The 19,849-nt window shown below is 43.9% G+C and overlaps 1 protein-coding gene across 1 annotated transcript; it reads right to left on the bottom strand.

Moving 5' to 3' along the window:
- Positions 1–739: 739 nt before the first annotated feature.
- On the bottom strand, positions 740–19,044 carry LOC116364982 (lipopolysaccharide-induced tumor necrosis factor-alpha factor homolog). Its single transcript, XM_031817762.1, has 6 exons — positions 18,948–19,044; positions 11,679–11,848; positions 10,694–10,762; positions 2,029–2,039; positions 1,700–1,839; positions 740–1,428 (listed from the first exon to the last, which is right to left on the bottom strand). The coding sequence occupies exons 2-6, from the start codon at positions 11,821–11,823 to the stop codon at positions 1,323–1,325; spliced, it is 471 nt and encodes a 156-aa protein (XP_031673622.1). The 5' UTR covers positions 11,824–11,848; positions 18,948–19,044; the 3' UTR covers positions 740–1,322.
- Positions 19,045–19,849: the final 805 nt, after the last annotated feature.

The following is a 19,849-nucleotide window of genomic DNA, read 5'->3' as shown; positions in this document are numbered from 1 at the left end:
TAGATCAGTAGTCCTACCCTGAGACTGTTTATTAGTACAGCCTGTACTGTACTGAGAGAGTCGTTACCTGATCCTAGATCAGTAGTCCTACCCTGAGACTGTTTATTAGTACAGCCCCTGTACTGTACTGAGAGAGTAGTTACCTGATCCTAGATCAGTAGTCCTACCCTGAGACTGTTTATTAGTACAGCCTGTACTGTACTGAGAGAGTCGTTACCTGATCCTAGATCAGTAGTCCTACCCTGAGACTGTTTATTACTGAGAGAGTCGTTAGGAGCAGTGGTGTTAATTAATAGACAATAGAGTTCTTAAAAGATGCCAGTAATGGAGGCTAAACATAGAAGGTTCCTGTCATCATCTCCAGTAGCACACACACACACACACACACACGTCAGCAGTGCAGATTAGTGTGTCTAATAATGTCTCAACTAGCCTAGTAACAACATGATGACCTGAATGAATGGGGCCAGTGACGGACCACAAACAGGCCCAGATCAGCCCAGTCCAGCTCTTCTACTCTGAGACTCTTAGTGAATACAGGCCCAGATCAGTCCAGTCCAGCTCTTCTACTCTGAGACTCTTAGTGAATACAGGCCCAGATCAGTCCAGTCCAATCTAGCTACATCATTAACACCACTACAGGTGGTTTGGAGGTGGTGTGGTTCATGTGGAATAGCACCACCATGTGGAATGTGTGAGTGTGTGTTTCTGAAAAAAAATAATACAATGACCATTATTATTGAGATTATTAAAATAATTGAAAGTAAACAACCAATCAATAAACTTGACCGTTATTCATTGCAAAGAACAATGTGTTCTGTGTTAATTGAAAAGCTTCATTACAATCAGTATAAAAACCTATTAAACGTGGTCTTGGCACGTACATGTGTCTGTCTGTCTACTCTTTAACCTGTTCCCCCTAATTAGGGGCAGGTTGGCATTTATTGGCATGAATCTTGCCCTTGAGGCAGCTCTGTAGAGGGGTCACTAGCTGGCACAGCCACAAAGTCATCAAATATAACCACACTGCTGACCATAATACCTAACCTTAAGCTGAAATTAAGACCAAGAAGCACATTTTGATTTCATGAATTTTTACGATATAGTAAATGACGACTATAATAATACCCTGTCACACATTCCCAGTAGATGAAAAGCTGGTACTGCAGCAGTGATTTCAGCGACAGACAGTAGGAGCCCATTGTCTTTCCAATCGTGGTGCATTAAACTGGGTTTGCAGTTTCCCTCAGAGGATCAACACTACTGGAATAGATTCATATAGGTAAGGATCACTATGTGGCAGGTGTCTGGTCTTGGTCTGTTCACATGCGTTTGTGGATGTAGATCACTGTCTTGCAGTTGGGGCAGTGGTGTTCTACGTCCTTACAGGAGTCAACACAAAACGGAATCCAAGAGAATATCATGCACCTAGAGAGAGGAGGGGGGAGGGGAGGGGGGGGGGCAAAGAGAGAGAGGGGGGGGGGGGGACAAAGAGAGAGAGAGAGAGGGGGGGGGGCAAAGAGAGAGAATGAGGATATTCAGTGTGTGTGAGAGAATAAAAGCTACAACAACCAAAAAGATGTGTAGTCCTGTATGTGCGTGTGTGTGTGTAATCCTGTATGTGCATGTGTGTGTGTATTCCTGTATATGTGTGTGTGTGTATTCCTGTATGTGCATGTGTGTGTGTGTGTCAACTCACAAGAAGCAGAAGAGGGCTCCACAGATGAGCCAGGTGAGCAGTCCAGGGGTGTGTGTGGTCTCTGTCAGAACCGGGACCTGACAGTGGGGACACGTCATCTGGCCGGCTACGTCTCTTAGCAGCGGCTGCTGCATCACCACCTGGGTTACTGCAGAGGGAGGAGAATACTGGTTAGAACCAGATAGAACTGGTCAGAACCACCACCTGGGTTACTGCAGATGGAGGAGAATACTGGTTAGAACCAGATAAAACTGGTCAGAACCACCACCTGGGTTACCGCAGAGGGAGGAGAATACTGGTTAGAACCAGATAGAACTGGTCAGAACCACCACCTGGGTTACTGCAGAGGGAGGAGAATACTGGTTAGAACCAGATATAACTGGTCAGAACCTGGATAGAACAGGACAGAACCACCACCTGGGTTTTTGCAGAAGGAGGAGAATACTGCTTAGAACTGGTCAGAACGGGATAGAATAGGACAGAACCACCACCTGGGTTACCGCAGAGGGAAGGAGGGAGGGAATACTGGCCAGAACCAGATAGAATCAGATATAACTGGATAGGACTGGACAGGACCATATAGGATGGAGTAATACTATAGTAATACTATAGTAATACTGGACAGGACCATATAGGGGCGGCAGGGTAGCCTAGTGGTTAGAGTGTTGGCCTAGTAACCAAAAGGTTGCAAGCTCATATCCCCGAGCTGACAAGGTACAAATCTGTCGTTCTGCCCCTGAACAAGGCAGTTAACCCACTGTTCCTAAGCCGTCATTGAAAATAAGGATGTGTTCTGAACTGACTTGCCTGGTTAAATAAAGGATGTGTTCTGAACTGACTTGCCTGGTTAAATAAAGGATGTGTTCTGAACTGACTTGCCTGGTTAAATAAAGGATGTGTTCTGAACTGACTTGCCTGGTTAAATAAAGGATGTGTTCTGAACTGACTTGCCTGGTTAAATAAAGGATGTGTTCTGAACTGACTTGCCTGGTTAAATAAAGGATGTGTTCTGAACTGACTTGCCTGGTTAAATAAAGGTAAAATAAAAATTACAAATAGAACCCATTAGGATGGAGTAATAGTATAGTAATACTGGACAGGAACATATATAACCCATTAGGATGGAGTAATACTATAGTAATACTGGACAGGACAGGAACATATATAACCCATTAGGATGGAGTAATACTATAGTAATACTGGACAGGAACATATATAACCCATTAGGATGGAGTAATACTATAGTAATACTGGACAGGACAGGAACATATATAACCCATTAGGATGGAGTAATACTATAGTAATACTGGACAGGAACATATATAACCCATTAGGATGGAGTAATACTATAGTAATACTGGACAGGAACATATATAACCCATTAGGATGGAGTAATACTATAGTAATACTGGACAGGAACATATATAACCCATTAGGATGGAGTAATAGTATAGTAATACTGGACAGGAACATATATAACCCATTAGGATGGAGTAATACTATAGTAATACTGGACAGGAACATATATAACCCATTAGGATGGAGTAATACTATAGTAATACTGGACAGGAAAATATATAACCCATTAGGATGGAGTAATAGTATAGTAATACTGGACAGGAACATATATAACCCATTAGGATGGAGTAATACTATAGTAATACTGGACAGGAACATATATAACCCATTAGGATGGAGTAATACTATAGTAATACTGGACAGGAACATATATAACCCATTAGGATGGAGTAATAGTATAGTAATACTGGACAGGAACATATATAACCCATTAGGATGGAGTAATACTATAGTAATACTGGACAGGAACATATATAACCTATTAGGATGGAGTAATACTATAGTAATACTGGACAGGAACATATATAACCCATTAGGATGGAGTAATAGTATAGTAATACTGGACAGGAACATATATAACCCATTAGGATGGAGTAGTACTATAGTAATACTGGACAGGAACATATATAACCCATTAGGATGGAGTAATACTATAGTAATACTGGACAGGAACATATATAACCCATTAGGATGGAGTAATAGTATAGTAATACTGGACAGGAACATATATAACCCATTAGGATGGAGTAATACTATAGTAATATTGGACAGGAACATATATAACCCATTAGGATGGAGTAATACTATAGTAATACTGGACAGGAACATATATAACCCATTAGGATGGAGTAATAGTATAGTAATACTGGACAGGAACATATATAACCCATTAGGATGGAGTAATACTATAGTAATACTGGACAGGAACATATATAACCCATTAGGATGGAGTAATACTATAGTAATACTGGACAGGACAGGAACATATATAACCCATTGGGATGGAGTAATACTATAGTAATACTGGACAGGAACATATATAACCCATTAGGATGGAGTAATACTATAGTAATACTGGACAGGAACATATATAACCCATTAGGATGGAGTAATACTATAGTAATACTGGATAGGACTGGACAGGACAGGAACATATATAACCCATTAGGATGGAGTAATACTATAGTAATACTGGACAGGAACATATATAACCCATTAGGATGGAGTAATACTATAGTAATACTGGACAGGAACATATATAACCCATTAGGATGGAGTAATACTATAGTAATACTGGACAGGAACATATATAACCCGTTAGGATGGAGTAATACTATAGTAATACTGGACAGGACAGGAACATATATAACCCATTAGGATGGAGTAATACTATAGTAATACTGGACAGGAACATATATAACCCATTAGGATGGAGTAATACTATAGTAATACTGGATAGGACTGGACAGGACAGGAACATATATAACCCATTAGGATGGAGTAATACTATAGTAATACTGGACAGGAACATATATAACCCATTAGGATGGAGTAATACTATAGTAATACTGGACAGGAACATATATTACCCATTAGGATGGAGTAATACTATAGTAATACTGGACAGGAACATATATAACCCATTAGGATGGAGTAATACTAAAGTAATACTGGACAGGAACATATATAACCCATTAGGATGGAGTAATACTATAGTAATACTGGACAGGAACATATATAACCCATTAGGATGGAGTAATACTATAGTAATACTGGACAGGAACATATATAACCCATTAGGATGGAGTAATAGTATAGTAATACTGGACAGGAACATATATAACCCATTAGGATGGAGTAATAGTATAGTAATACTGGATAGGACTGGACAGGACAGGAACATATATAACCCATTAGGATGGAGTAATACTATAGTAATACTGGACAGGAACATATATAACCCATTAGGATGGAGTAATAGTATAGTAATACTGGACAGGAACATATATAACCCATTAGGATGGAGTAATACTATAGTAATACTGGACAGGAACATATATAACCCATTAGGATGGAGTAATAGTATAGTAATACTGGACAGGAACATATATAACCCATTAGGATGGAGTAATACTATAGTAATACTGGACAGGAACATATATAACCCATTAGGATGGAGTAATACTATAGTAATACTGGATAGAACTGCTATGACAACGACCCCCCCAAAAAATGTACAGCTTCTTTTTCTTTACTCTACTCCTCCACATGGGTCGATGATTAGAAACCATCACCACGACTACCTTATGGTAGCCAGCCTGCCAGCATAGTGGAGTCTGCCACTATCACAGTCAGTGTAGTCAGTTCAGCTATCACCATTGAGACCGTGTCTGTGCCTCGACCTAGGTTGGGCAAAACTAAACATGGCGGTGTTCGCCTTAGCAATCTCACTAGGATAAAGACCTCCTCCATTCCTGTCATTATTGAAAGAGATCATGCTACTTCAAATCTCAAAATAGGGATACTTAATGTTAGATCCCTTACTTCAAAGGCAATTATAGTCAATGAACTAATCACTGATCATAATCTTGATGTGATTGGCCTGACTGAAACATGGCTTAAGCCTGATGAATTTACTGTGTTAAATGAGGCCTCACCTCCTGGCTACACTAGTGACCATATCCCCCGTGCATCCCGCAAAGGCGGAGGTGTTGCTAAAATTTACGATAGCAAATTTCAATTTACAAAATAAAAAATCATGTTTTTGTCTTTTGAGCTTCTAGTCATGAAATCTATGCAGCCTACTCAATCACTTTTTATAGCTACTGTTTACAGGCCTCCTGGGCCATATACAGCGTTCCTCATTGAGTTCCCTGAATTCCTATCGGACCTTGTAGTCATAGCAGATAATATTCTAATCTTTGGTGACTTTACTATTCACATGGAAAAGTCCACAGACCCACTCCAAAAGGCTTTCGGAGCCATCATCGACTCAGTGGGTTTTGTCCAACATGTCTCTGGACCCACTCACTGTCACAGTCATACTCTGGACCTAGTTTTGTCCCATGGAATAAATGTTGTGGATCTTAATGTTTTTCCTCATAATCCTGGACTATCGGACCACCATTTTATTACGTTTGCAATTGCAACAAATAATCTGCTCAGACCCCAACCAAGGAACATCAAAAGTCGTGCTATAAATTCACAGACTACAAAAAGATTCCTTGATGTCCTTCCAGATTCCCTCTGTCTACCCAAGGACGCCAGAGGACAAAAATCAGTTAACCACCTAACGGAGGAACTCAATTTAACCTTGCGCAATACCCTAGATGCAGTTGCACCCCTAAAAACTAAAAACATTTCTCATAAGAAACTAGCTCCCTGGTATACAGAAAATACCCGAGCTCTGAAGCAAGCTTCCAGGAAATTGGAACGGAAATGGCGCCACACCAAACTGGAAGTCTTCCGAATAGCTTGGAAGGACGGTACCGTGAAGTATCGAAGAGCCCTTACTGCTGCTCGATCATCCTATTTTTCCAACTTAATTGAGGAAAATAAGAACAATCCGAAATTCCTTTTTGATACTGTCGCAAAGCTAACTAAAAAGCAGCATTCCCCAAGAGAGGATGGCTTTTACTTCAGCAATGATAAATTCATGAACTTCTTTGAGGAAAAGATCATGATTATTAGATAGCAAATTACGGACTCTTTAAATCTGCGTATTGTAACGGCGTTCTTCGTTTGTCGAAAGAGAGTCGGACCGAAATGCAGCGTGGTGGTTACTCATGTCTTTTAATGAAGAAATAGCGATACATGAAATAACTATAATAAATACAAAAAAACAACAAACGGAACGTGAAACCTAATTACAGCCTATCTGGTGAAACTACACAGAGACAGGAACAATCACCCACAAAATACACAGTGAAACCCCGGCTACCTAAATATGGTTCCCAATCAGAGACCACGAGAATCACCTGACTCTGATTGAGAACTGCCTCAGGCAGCCAAGCCTATGCTAGACACACCCCTAATCAGCCACAATCCCAATGCCTACAAAAAACCCAATACGACAACACAATAAACCCATGTCACACCCTGGCCTGAACAAATAATTAAAGAAAACACAAAATACTAAGACCAAGGCGTGACACGTATTCCTTCAAAGCTCAGTTGTCCTGAGTCTGCACAACTCTGCCAGGACCTAGGATCAAGAGAGACGCTCAAGTGTTTTAGTACTATATCTCTTGACACAATGATGAAAATAATCATGGCCTCTAAACCTTCAAGCTGCATACTGGACCCTATTCCAACTAAACTACTGAAAGAGCTGCTTCCTGTGTTTGGCCCTCCTATGTTGAACATAATAAACGGCTCTCTATCCACCGGATGTGTACCAAACTCACTAAAAGTGGCAGTAATAAAGCCTCTCTTGAAAAAGCCAAACCTTGACCCAGAAAATATAAAAAACTATCGGCCTATATTGAATCTTCCATTCCTCTCAAAATTTTTAGAAAAGGCTGTTGCGCAGGAACTCACTGCCTTCCTGAAGACAAACAATGTATACGAAATGCTTCAGTCTGGTTTTAGACCCCATCATAGCACTGAGACTGCACTTGTGAAGGTGGTAAATGACCTTTTAACTTTTAATGGCATCAGACCGAGGCTCTGCATCTGTCCTCGTGCTCCTAGACCTTAGTGCTGCTTTTGATACCATCGATCACCACATTCTTTTGGAGAGATTGGAAACCCAAATTGGTCTACACGGACAAGTTCTGGCCTGGTTTAGATCTTATCTGTCAGAAAGATATCAGTTCGTCTCTGTGAATGGTTTGTCCTCTGATAAATCAACTGTACATTTCGGTGTTCCTCAAGGTTCCGTTTTAGGACCACTATTGTTTTCACTATATATTTTACCTCTTGGGGATGTCATTCGAAAACATAATGTTAACTTTCACTGCTATGCGGATGACACACATCTGTACATTTCAATGAAACATGGTGAAGCCCCAAAATTGCCCTCGCTAGAAGCATGTGTTTCAGACATAAGGAAGTGGATGGTGTGGGTGCAAATATAACACATAGACAAATGCATAAGATGTATAGAATAGCTGAACACTAAAAACAGACTACATGAAGGGAAGGTGACACATAGCTGCCAGGATAGCTGGACATACCAAGGCCAGAGGGATATACAAAGGAGGGGGTCAGTCAAATGACTAACTGATGACCACTAGACATAGTTCCGCATATTTTTAGGACGTAGAGATGCAGAAGGAATGACAGAGAAGACACATAGTCTGCTGACCCTAGATAACACACAAACAGGAGAATGCATTAAGCTGAGTGAAGGGTCAAAGCAAGGGTCTTGTCATCATTAGGATCTAATGGAAAGCAGATGTGGGCGTTATTGGGCTGAGCAAGCAGGATACACGGATTGGAATGTAACTTTATTTGCATGTAGGATGGGCTCATATGCAATATGTGGATAAATACTGGAGCCAGGGCTCTGAAAAAGGTGTGGGTCCCGCGGGGCACTCTGGCTTGTTATACTCTTGTATTAAAAGTCTATAATTGAATTCAAAGTTCTTCATTGTGTCATATTTGAACCGATTTTCCACTACAATGGCTGCAAACTTTCTACTTTTAAACAGAGATGCTTGTTCTAGGTCCCAAGAAACAAAGAGATCTTCTGTTGAATCTGACAATTAATCTTAATGGTTGTACAGTCGTCTCAAATAAAACTGTGAAGGTCCTCGGCGTTACTCTGGACCCTGATCTCTCTTTTGAAGAACATATCAAGACTGTTTCAAGGACAGCTTTTTTCCATCTACGTAACATTGCAAAAATCAGAAACTTTCTGTCCAAAAATGATGCAGAAAAATCAATCCATGCTTTTGTCACCTCTAGGTTAGACTACTGCAATGCTCTACTTTCCGGCTACCCGGATAAAGCACTAAATAAACTTCAGTTAGTGCTAAATACGGCTGCTAGAATCCTGACTAGAACCTAAAAATTTGATCATATTACTCCAGTGCTAGCCTCCCTACACTGGCTTCCTGTCAAGGCAAGGGCTGATTTCAAGGTTTTACTGCTAACCTACAAAGCATTACATGGGCTTGCTCCTACCTATCGCTCTGATTTGGTCCTGCCGTACATACCTACACGTACGCTACGGTAACAAGACACAGGCCTCCTAATTGTCCCTAGAATTTCTAAGCAAACAGAGCTAAATTTTTATGGAATGGTCTGCCTACCCATGGGAGAGACGCAAACTCGGTCTCAGCCTTTAAGTCTTTACTGAAGACTCATCTCTTCAGTGGGTCATATGATTAAGTGTAGTCTGGCCCAGGAGTGTGAAGGTGAATGGAAAGGCTCTGGAGCAACGAACCGCCCTTGCTGTCTCTGCCTGGCCGGTTCCCCTATTTCCACTGGGATTCTCTGCCTCTAACCCTATTACAGGGGCTGAGTCACTGGCTTACTAGGGATCTTTCATACCGTCCCTAGGAGGGGTGCGTCACTTGAGTGGGTTGAGTCACTGATGTGATCTTCCTGTCTGGGTTGGCGCCCCCCCTTGGGTTGTGCCGTGGCAGAGGTCTTTGTGGGCTATACTCGGCCTTGTCTCAGGATGGTAAGTTGGTGGTTGAAGATATCCCTCTAGTGGTGTGGGGGCTGTGCTTAGGCAAAGTGGGTGGGGTTATATCCTTCCTGTTTGGCCCTGTCCGGGGGTGTCCTCGGATGTCTCCTGACCTCTCCTGTCTCAGCCTCCAGTATTTATGCTGCAGTAGTTTATGTGTCGGGGGGCTAGGGTCAGTTTGTTATATCTGGAGTACTTCTCCTGTCCTATCCGGTGTCCTGTGTGAATTTAAGTATGCTCTCTCTAATTCTCTCTTTCTCTCTTTCTTTCTCTCTCTCGGAGGACCTGAGCCCTAGGACCATGCCTCAGGACTACCTGACACGATGACTCCTTGCTGTCCCCAGTCCACCTGGCCGTGCTGCTGCTCCAGTTTCAACTATTCTGCCTGTGATTATTATTATTTGACCATGCTGGTCATTTATAAACATTTGAACATCTTGGCCATGTTCTGTTATAATCTCCACCTGGCACAGCCAGAAGAGGACTGGCCACCCCACATAGCCTGGTTCCTCTCTAGGTTTCTTCCTAGGTTTTGGCCTTTCTAGGGAGTTTTTCCTAGCCACCGTGCTTCTACACCTGCATTGCTTGCTGTTTGGGGTTTTAGGCTGGGTTTCTGTACAGCACTTTGAGATATCAGCTGATGTACGAAGGGCTATATAAATCAATTTGATTTGATTTGATTTTTATTTGATCTGGCACAGTTAACCTGGCTTTGTTTACTTCACTCACAAACTCGCTAGCTAGCCGTCGAAACCGAGACTCTGTCTTCACAACGTTGTGTCTACAGTCTGCTGGTCGGAAGGGGCTGTAACCCCGAATCATCAGACAAATGACTTTGGTTATTGTGAGAATTTAGAAAAATGATTGAAAATATAATTTCATTTTTGATTTGGCTTTTCATAACAGCTATTTTGATTAAATAATCACGTCACTGTGTGTGTGTGTGTGTGTGTGTGTGTGTGTGTGTGTGTGTGTGTGTGTGTGTGTGTGTGACTCACCCCCAGGGGTGTTTCTGGGTTGTGCCATGCTGTATTGGGGAGGTGGTGGGTACATGCCGGCTTGGGGACCTGATAAATAAGGGATAGATAAATACATCAATAAATTAATTGAACAGAAACCATCTTGCATAATGTACCACAACCCAGGGATACAGAGTGGTTGGCCAGCATTATGTACCACAACCCAGGGATACAGAGTGGTTGGCCAGCATTATGTTCCACAACACAGGGATACAGAGTGGTTGGCCAGCATAATGTACCACAACCCAGGGATACAGAGTGGTTGGCCAGCATTATGTTCCACAACACAGGGATACAGAGTGGTTGGCCAGCATAATGTACCACAACCCAGGGATACAGAGTGGTTGGCCAGCATTATGTTCCACAACACAGGGATACAGAGTGGTTGGCCAGCATTATGTTCCACAACACAGGGATACAGAGTGGTTGGCCAGCATTATGTTCCACCACACAGGGATACAGAGTGGTTGGCCAGCATAATGGGAACACAAACCCAGGGATACTGAGTGGTTGGCCAGCGTAATGTACCACAACCCAGAGATACAGAGTGGTTGGCCAGCATTATGGGGACACAACCTCAGGGATACAGATTGGATGGCCAGCATTATGGGAACACAAACCTAGGGATACAGAGTGGTTGGCCAGCATTATGGGGACACAAAACTAGGGATACAGAGTGGTTGGCCAGCATTATGGGGACACAAACCCAGGGATACAATGATGCTCATGACATCTATGGCTATCGTGACACACTTCCAAAGCGCTTAATGAAAACACTATTGAAGGGAGATGCTGTCCAGTAACATTTTAATTTACATGAAGAGTAAGGGCTGGTTTCCTGGACACAGAATAAACCTAGTCCTGGTCTGAAAAACATGCTCAACGGAGAATCTCTATTGAAATAGCTGTTTAGTCTAAGGCTTAAACTGTCCCTAAGAGTATCAGTGTAGATCTGGTCTCTCACCTCCCTGGAAGCCAGGCTGGGGGGGGTAGGCTGCACCCTTGTCACCTCCCTGTAAGCTGTAGGCCGCTGGGGGGCCGGGGTAGGAGGGAGGTGGGATGTGCTGGGGGGATCCATACTGACCTCTATACTGCTGACCATTCTCCATACTGTCGGGGTAGGGGAGTGTCGCCCTAGGATAAAGACATCCAGGTTAACACAACATAATCATTTCATCCGGAAGCGTTTGAGAGAGAGAGAGAGGAGGGGGAGAGATATATGGGAGGGGTGGCAGAGTTGAGAGAGGAGGGGGTAAGGTAGTGAGAAAGAGAGAGGGGAGAGAGAGAGGAGGGGGAAAAAGATAAGTCAGGTGGGAGAGAGAGAGAGAGATAGGGGGAGCAGAGAGAGAGAGATAGGGGGAGCAGAGAGAGAGAGATAGGGGGAGCAGAGAGAGAGAGAGAGATAGGGGGAGCAGAGGGGAGAGAGGTGAGTGAGGGAGAAAGAGAGGGGGAGCAGAGAGAGAGAGGGGGAACAGAGAGAGGGGGAGCAGAGAGAGAGAGAGAGATAGGGGGAGCAGAGGGGAGAGAGGAGGGGGAGAGGTGAGGGAGTGAGAAAGAGAGGGGAAGAGGGAGGGAGAGGGGGGGCAACCAGTGAAGAACAAACACCATTGTAAATACAACCCATGTTTATTTATTTTCCCTTTTGTACTTTAACCATTTGCACATTTATTTCTCTTTTGTTAATTATCTACTTTACTTGCATTGGCAATGTTAACATATGTGTCCATGCCAATAAAGCCCCTTGTATTGAATTAAATTGAGAGAGAGTTGTAGGGGAAAAAGAGAAGACAGGTGGGAGAGAGATAAAGGGAGCAGAGAGAGAGAGGGAGATAGTGAACACAGTGTCAGAATCTCAATGGGGTCCTCTCTACTCTCTCTGCTCTCTCTCTCCTCTCCTCATTCTCCTCCAATGGGTTTTGAGAAGGAGGCGAGGAGAGAGGACGCGAGGAGCATGCAATTGAGATTCTCCCAGTGAGCGTCATTTATGACAGCACTATTACTAATAAACCTTCAGCAAACATCACACGATGTACCCAGCTCATGATCAGAACCATATAAGTGCTCTCCGTCCTTAAAGGGGACATATAGTTAACATCACATGATGTACCCAGCCCATGATCAGAACCATATAAGTGCTCTCCATCCTTAAAGGGGACATATAGTTAACATCACATGATGTACCCAGCCCATGATCAGAACCATATAAGTGCTCTCCATCCTTAAAGGGGACATATAGTTAACATCACATGATGTACCCAGCCCATGATCAGAACCATATAAGTGCTCTCCATCCTTAAAGGGGACATATAGTTAACATCACATGATGTACCCAGCCCATGATCAGAACCATATAAGTGCTCTCCGTCCTTAAAGGGGACATATAGTTAACATCACATGATGTACCCAGCCCATGATCAGAACCATATAAGTGCTCTCCGTCCTTAAAGGGGACATATAGTTAACATCACATGATGTACCCAGCCCATGATCAGAACCATATAAGTGCTCTCCGTCCTTAAAGGGGACATATAGTTAACATCACATGATGTACCCAGCCCACGATCAGAACCATATAAGTGCTCTCCATCCTTAAAGGGGACATATAGTTAACATCACATGATGTACCCAGCCCATGATCAGAACCATATAAGTTCTCTCCGTACTTAAAGGGGACATATAGTTAACATCACATGATGTACCCAGCCCATGATCAGAACCATATAAGTGCTCTCCATCCTTAAAGGGGACATATAGTTAACATCACATGATGTACCCAGCCCATGATCAGAACCATATAAGTTCTCTCCGTCCTTAAAGGGGACATATAGTTAACATCACATGATGTACCCAGCCCACGATCAGAACCATATAAGTGCTCTCCATCCTTAAAGGGGACATATAGTTAACATCACATGATGTACCCAGCCCATGATCAGAACCATATAAGTTCTCTCCGTACTTAAAGGGGACATATAGTTAACATCACATGATGTACCCAGCCCATGATCAGAACCATATAAGTGCTCTCCATCCTTAAAGGGGACATATAGTTAACATCACATGATGTACCCAGCCCATGATCAGAACCATATAAGTGCTCTCCATCCTTAAAGGGGACATATAGTTAACATCACATGATGTACCCAGCCCATGATCAGAACCATATAAGTGCTCTCCATCCTTAAAGGGGACATATAGTTAACATCACATGATGTACCCAGCCCATGATCAGAACCATATAAGTGCTCTCCATCCTTAAAGGGGACATATAGTTAACATCACATGATGTACCCAGCCCATGATCAGAACCATATAAGTGCTCTCCATCCTTAAAGGGGACATATAGTGAACATCACATGATGTACCCAGCCCATGATCAGAACCATATAAGTGCTCTCCGTCCTTAAAGGGGACATATAGTTAACATCACATGATGTACCCAGCCCATGATCAGAACCATATAAGTGCTCTCCGTCCTTAAAGGGGACATATAGTTAACATCACATGATGTACCCAGCCCATGATCAGAACCATATAAGTTCTCTCCGTCCTTAAAGGGGACATATAGTTAACATCACATGATGTACCCAGCCCACGATCAGAACCATATAAGTGCTCTCCATCCTTAAAGGGGACATATAGTTAACATCACATGATGTACCCAGCCCATGATCAGAACCATATAAGTTATCTCCGTACTTAAAGGGGACATATAGTTAACATCACATGATGTACCCAGCCCATGATCAGAACCATATAAGTGCTCTCCATCCTTAAAGGGGACATATAGTTAACATCACATGATGTACCCAGCCCATGATCAGAACCATATAAGTTCTCTCCGTCCTTAAAGGGGACATATAGTTAACATCACATGATGTACCCAGCCCATGATCAGAACCATATAAGTTCTCTCCATCCTTAAAGGGGACATATAGTTAACATCACATGATGTACCCAGCCCATGATCAGAACCATATAAGTTCTCTCCTTCCTTAAAGGGGACATATAGTTAACATCACATGATGTACCCAGCCCATGATCAGAACCATATAAGTTCTCTCCATCCTTAAAGGGGACATATAGTTAACATCACATGATGTACCCAGCCCATGATCAGAACCATATAAGTTCTCTCCGTCCTTAAAGGGGACATATAGTTAACATCACATGATGTACCCAGCCCATGATCAGAACCATATAAGTTCTCTCCGTCCTTAAAGGGGACATATAGTGAACATCACATGATGTACCCAGCCCATATAAGTGCTCTCCATCCTTAAAGGGGACATATAGTGAACATCACATGATGTACCCAGCCCATATAAGTGCTCTCCATCCTTAAAGGGGACATATAGTGAACATCACCAGAACGTAACACTTCTCTTGCAGAAAAAAAACATAAACTTGGTCCATGTTCAAAATCACTTCATTTGCATTTTTTTGTTTAACCTTTATTTTACTAGGCAAGTCAGTTAAGAACAAATTCTTATTTTCAATAACGGCCTAGGAACAGTGGGTTAACTGCCTGTTCAGGGGCAGCTTTGTACCTTGTCAGCTCAGGGGTTTGAACTTACAACCTTCCGGTTACTAGTCCAACGCTCTAACCACTAGGCTACCCTGCCGCCCCGTACTATTATGTACTATTCAATTAGTTTAAGTTAGTTAGAAAACCTTTAAGCGTCACTCCACAATGACACATCAGCTGACAATACTAAATACAGTTTCTAATGCCATATTATGGACCAATCAGATGGAGTTTTGAGAAACCGTAGTCAGTCATAGGCAACCACAGTGCTGTATGTCATCTGGAATCAGCTATAATACATCACATCATCTAAACATAATTGATCTACGTGGTCTCCATGAGGAAACAGGTCTTCTGATCCCAATGGGACTTCCTGGTTCAATTAAGGTTCAATAAATAAATATAAATTCCAACTTCATGATTCATACTAACCTTGTACTATAAAACAATCTGTTTAATCTTTACTAACAGTGACCAGGTCAGTCTTGAGAACATATTTTATAACAATCTGAACGCAATAAGGAAATGCAGAGGTTATATAACTCCTCTCTATCTATGGGTTTGTCCTAAATGGTCCCCTATTCCCTAGGTTCTGTTACATACAGTCGCGGCCAAAAGTTTCACAAAGTCTTTTGCCTCAGTTTGTATGACGGCATATACTCCAGAATGATTTGAAGAGTGATCAGATGAATTGCAATTAATTGCAAAGTCCCTCTTTGCATAAAAATGAACTGAATCACCCAAAAAACATCTCCACTGCATTTCAGCCCTGCCACAAAAGGGCCAGCTGACATCCTGTCAGTGATTCTCTCGTCAACACAGGTGTGAGTGTTGACGAGGACATGGCTGGAGGTCACTCTGTCATGCTGATTGAGTTCGAATAACAGACTGGAAGCTTCAAAAGGAGGGTGGTGCTTGAAATCATTGTTCTTCCTCTGTCAAACATGGTTACCGGCAAGGAAACACGTGCCGTCATCATTGCTTTGCACAAAAAGGGCTTCACAGGCAAGGATGTTGCTGCCAGTAGGATTGCATCTAAATCAACCATTTATCGGATCATCAAGAACTTCAAGGAGAGGGGTTCAATTGTTGTAAAGAAGGCTTCAGGGCGCCCAAGAATGTCCAGCAAGTGCCAGGACCATCTCCTAAAGTTGATTCAGCTGCAGGATCGGGGCATCTGCACATACAGTGAGGCGAAGACTTTTGGAGGATGGCCTGGTGTCAAGAAGGGCAGCAAAGAAGCCACTTCTCTCCAGGAAAAACATCAGGGACAGACTGATATTCTGCAAAAGGTACAGGGATTGGACTGCTGAGGACTGGGGTAAAGTCATTTTCTCTGATGAATCCCCTTTCCGACTGTTTGGGGCATCCGGAAAAAAGCTTGTCTGGAGATGACAAGGTGAGCGCTACTGTGTCATGCCAACAGTAAAGCATCCTGAAACCATTCATGTGTGGGGTTGCTCCTCAGCCAAGGGAGTGGGCTCACTCACAATTTTGCCTAAGAACACAGCCATGAATAAAGAATGGTACCAACACATCCTCCGAGAGCAACTTCACCCAACCATCCAGGAACAGTTTGGTGAAGAACAATGCCTTTTCCAGCATGATGGAGCACCTTGCCATAAGGCAAAAGTGACAACTAAGTGGTTCGGGGAACAAAACATCAATATTTTCGGTCCATGGCCAGGAAACTCCCCAGGCCTTAATACCATTTGAGAACTTGTGGTCAATCCTCAAGTGACAGGTGGACAAACAAAACCACACAAATTCTGACAAACTCCAAGCATTGATTATGCAAGAATGGGCTGCCATCAGTCAGGATGTGGCCCAGAAGTTAATTGACAGCATGCCAGGGCGGATTGCAGAGGTATTGAAAAAGAAGGGTCAACACTGCAAATACTGACTCTGCATCAACTTAATGTAATTGTCAATAAAAGCCTTTGACACTTATGAAATGCTTGTAATTATACTTCAGTATTCCATAGTAACATCTGACAAAAATATCTAAAGACACTGAAGCAGCAAACTTTGTGGAAATTAATATTTGTGTCATTCTCAAAACATTTGGCCACGATTGTACACCAGATAGGGGCAGTAATGTTTTACAGGGTCAGCCATGGTAGTACGGCACCTCACAGTAGGAGTACTGATCTGGCATCAGTTTTACCTTTCAGAAAATCGGATTACATGGGCAGAAGGAACCTGGGCCCATATCCAACAAGCTTCTCACAGTAGGAGTACTGATCTGGGATCTGTCCATGCAGTCCTATTCATTGCATGGACAGAGTGGCGCAGAGGTGTAAGGTACTGCATCGTAGTGCTAGAAGCATCACTACAGACCCTGGTTTGGTCCCGGGCTGTAATCACATCCGGCCGTGGTCGGGAGTCCCATAGGGCAACGCACAATTGGCCCAGCATTGTCTGGGTTTGGCCGTGGTAGGTCGTGGTAGGCCGCCATTGTAAATAAGAATTTGTTCTTAACTGACCTGCCTACCGTTCTCTTTTCTTTCAGACAAACCCAAATGCAGAACACACACACACACACAAGCTAAAAAAAACTTACCCAGCTCAGAACACCCTATCCCAGCCCACCTTACCCAGCTCAGAACACCCTATCCCAGCCCACCTTACCCAGCTCAGAACACCCTATCCCAGCCCACCTTACCCAGCTCAGAACACCCTATCCCAGCCCACCTTACCCAGCTCAGAACACCCTATCCCAGCCCACCTTACCCAGCTCAGAACACCCTATCCCAGCCCACCTTACCCAGCTCAGAACACCCTATCCCAGCCCACCTTACCCAGCTCAGAACACCCTATCCCAGCCCACCTTACCCAGCTCAGAACACCCTATCCCAGCCCACCTTACCCAGCTCAGAACACCCTATCCCAGCCCACCTTACCCAGCTCAGAACACCCTATCCCAGCCCACCTTACCCAGCTCAGAACACCCTATCCCAGCCCACCTTACCCAGCTCAGAACACCCTATCCCAGCCCACCTTACCCAGCTCAGAAACACCCTATCCCAGCCCACCTTACCCAGCTCAGAACACCCTATCCCAGCCCACCTTACCCATCTCAGAACAACCTATACCAGCCCACCTTACCCAGCTCAGAACACCCTATACCAGCCCACCTTACCCAGCTCAGAACACCCTATCCCAGCCCACCTTACCCAGCTCAGAACACCCTATCCCAGCCCACCTTACCCAGCTCAGAACACCCTATCCCAGCCCACCTTACCCAGCTCAGAACACCCTATCCCAGCCCACCTTACCCAGCTCAGAACACCCTATCCCAGCCCACCTTACCCAGCTCAGAACACCCTATCTCAGCCCACCTTACCCAGCTCAGAACACCCTATCCCAGCCCACCTTACCCAGCTCAGAACACCCTATCCCAGCCCACCTTTACCCAGCTCAGAACACCATATCCCAGCCCACCTTACCCAGCTCAGAACACCCTATCCCAGCCCACCTTACCCAGCTCAGAACACCCTATCCCAGCCCACCTTATCCCAGCTCAGAACACCCTATCCCAGCCCACCTTACCCAGCTCAGAACACCATATCCCAGCCCACCTTACCCAGCTCAGAACACCCTATCCCAGCCCACCTTACCCAGCTCAGAACACCCTATCCCAGCCCACCTTATCCCAGCTCAGAACACCCTTTCCCAGCCACGAGCAGAACGACAGTCCCTTACCTGTCTGGAGCTCTGGAGGAGACGAGGTACTGTGGAGCTACAGATAAGAGCTGCAACTCCCTGAAGAGACAACGAAACTGAAGCACCGAGAGAGACAGAAGAGAGAGAGAGAGAGAGAGAGAGAGAGAGAGAGAGAGAGAGAGAGAGAGAGAGACGAGAGAGAGAGAGAGATTTTTGAATTTTTGTGAGTGTAATATTTACTGTTAATTTTTATTGTTTACTTCACTTTTGTTTATGATCTACTTCACTTTCTTTGGCAATGTTAACATGTGTTTCCCATGCCAATAAAGCGCCTTGAATTGAGTGGAACTCATAGAGGAGGCGGGCTAAGCTGTTAGGGAGGAGTCAGGCAGACAAGGTAATAACTTCATCTGAAGTGACTGAATAGTGATGATGAGCAACAACAAGCCTGATGGAGAATAGGTCAGTATGTAACTGTCCCGCCCCTGTCCCGCCCCGCCCCGCCCCCGTCCCACCCCTGTCCCGCCACCGCCACCGCCCCAGTCCCGCCCCCCCCGTCATGGTGTCATCTAGAAGACATTCAGCTTTGATCTCAACAAGATCTCACAGTTTTACCAATTGGACTTCAGACTCTGACGTTTCTCCACGTTTATCCAGACGTCACATTTCTAAGTTGCTCCAAACGAGCCACGGCCTGTTACACCCCGCTAGGGCAATCAAACTGTTAAACAGTCACCACTGCGCCCAGTTACCTGCCCTGCCCTGAACCTTAGACTGCTGCCCGATGTACATAGAGTCATTGAACACTGGACACTTTTACATTTGACATGTTTACATACTGTTTTACACACAAACATTAAGAACACCTGCTCTTTCCATGACATAGACTGACCAGGTGAATCCAGGTGAAAGCTAGGATCCCTTATTGATGTCACCTGTTG

Source organism: Oncorhynchus kisutch, unplaced genomic scaffold, assembly GCF_002021735.2.
Source record: "Oncorhynchus kisutch isolate 150728-3 unplaced genomic scaffold, Okis_V2 scaffold1143, whole genome shotgun sequence".
NCBI lineage: Eukaryota > Metazoa > Chordata > Actinopteri > Salmoniformes > Salmonidae > Oncorhynchus > Oncorhynchus kisutch.
The sequence above is the reverse complement of the archived record's forward strand: the minus strand, read 5'-3'. Positions and strand labels throughout refer to the sequence as shown.

What these genes read in the sequence shown, in the direction of transcription:
- LOC116364982 (XM_031817762.1), bottom strand. Translation starts at nt 11,823, where the DNA reads ATGGAGAATGGTCAGCAGTATAGAGGTCAGTATGGATCCCCCCAGCAC. An exon ending in CCAGCCTGGCTTCCAGGGAG is followed by an intron (nt 10,763 to 11,678) that starts GTGAGAGACCAG and finishes CTTATTTATCAG; the next exon opens with GTCCCCAAGCCGGCATGTAC. An exon ending in GGAGCCCTCTTCTGCTTCTT is followed by an intron (nt 1,429 to 1,699) that starts GTGAGTTGACAC and finishes TCCTCTCTCTAG; the next exon opens with GTGCATGATATTCTCTTGGA.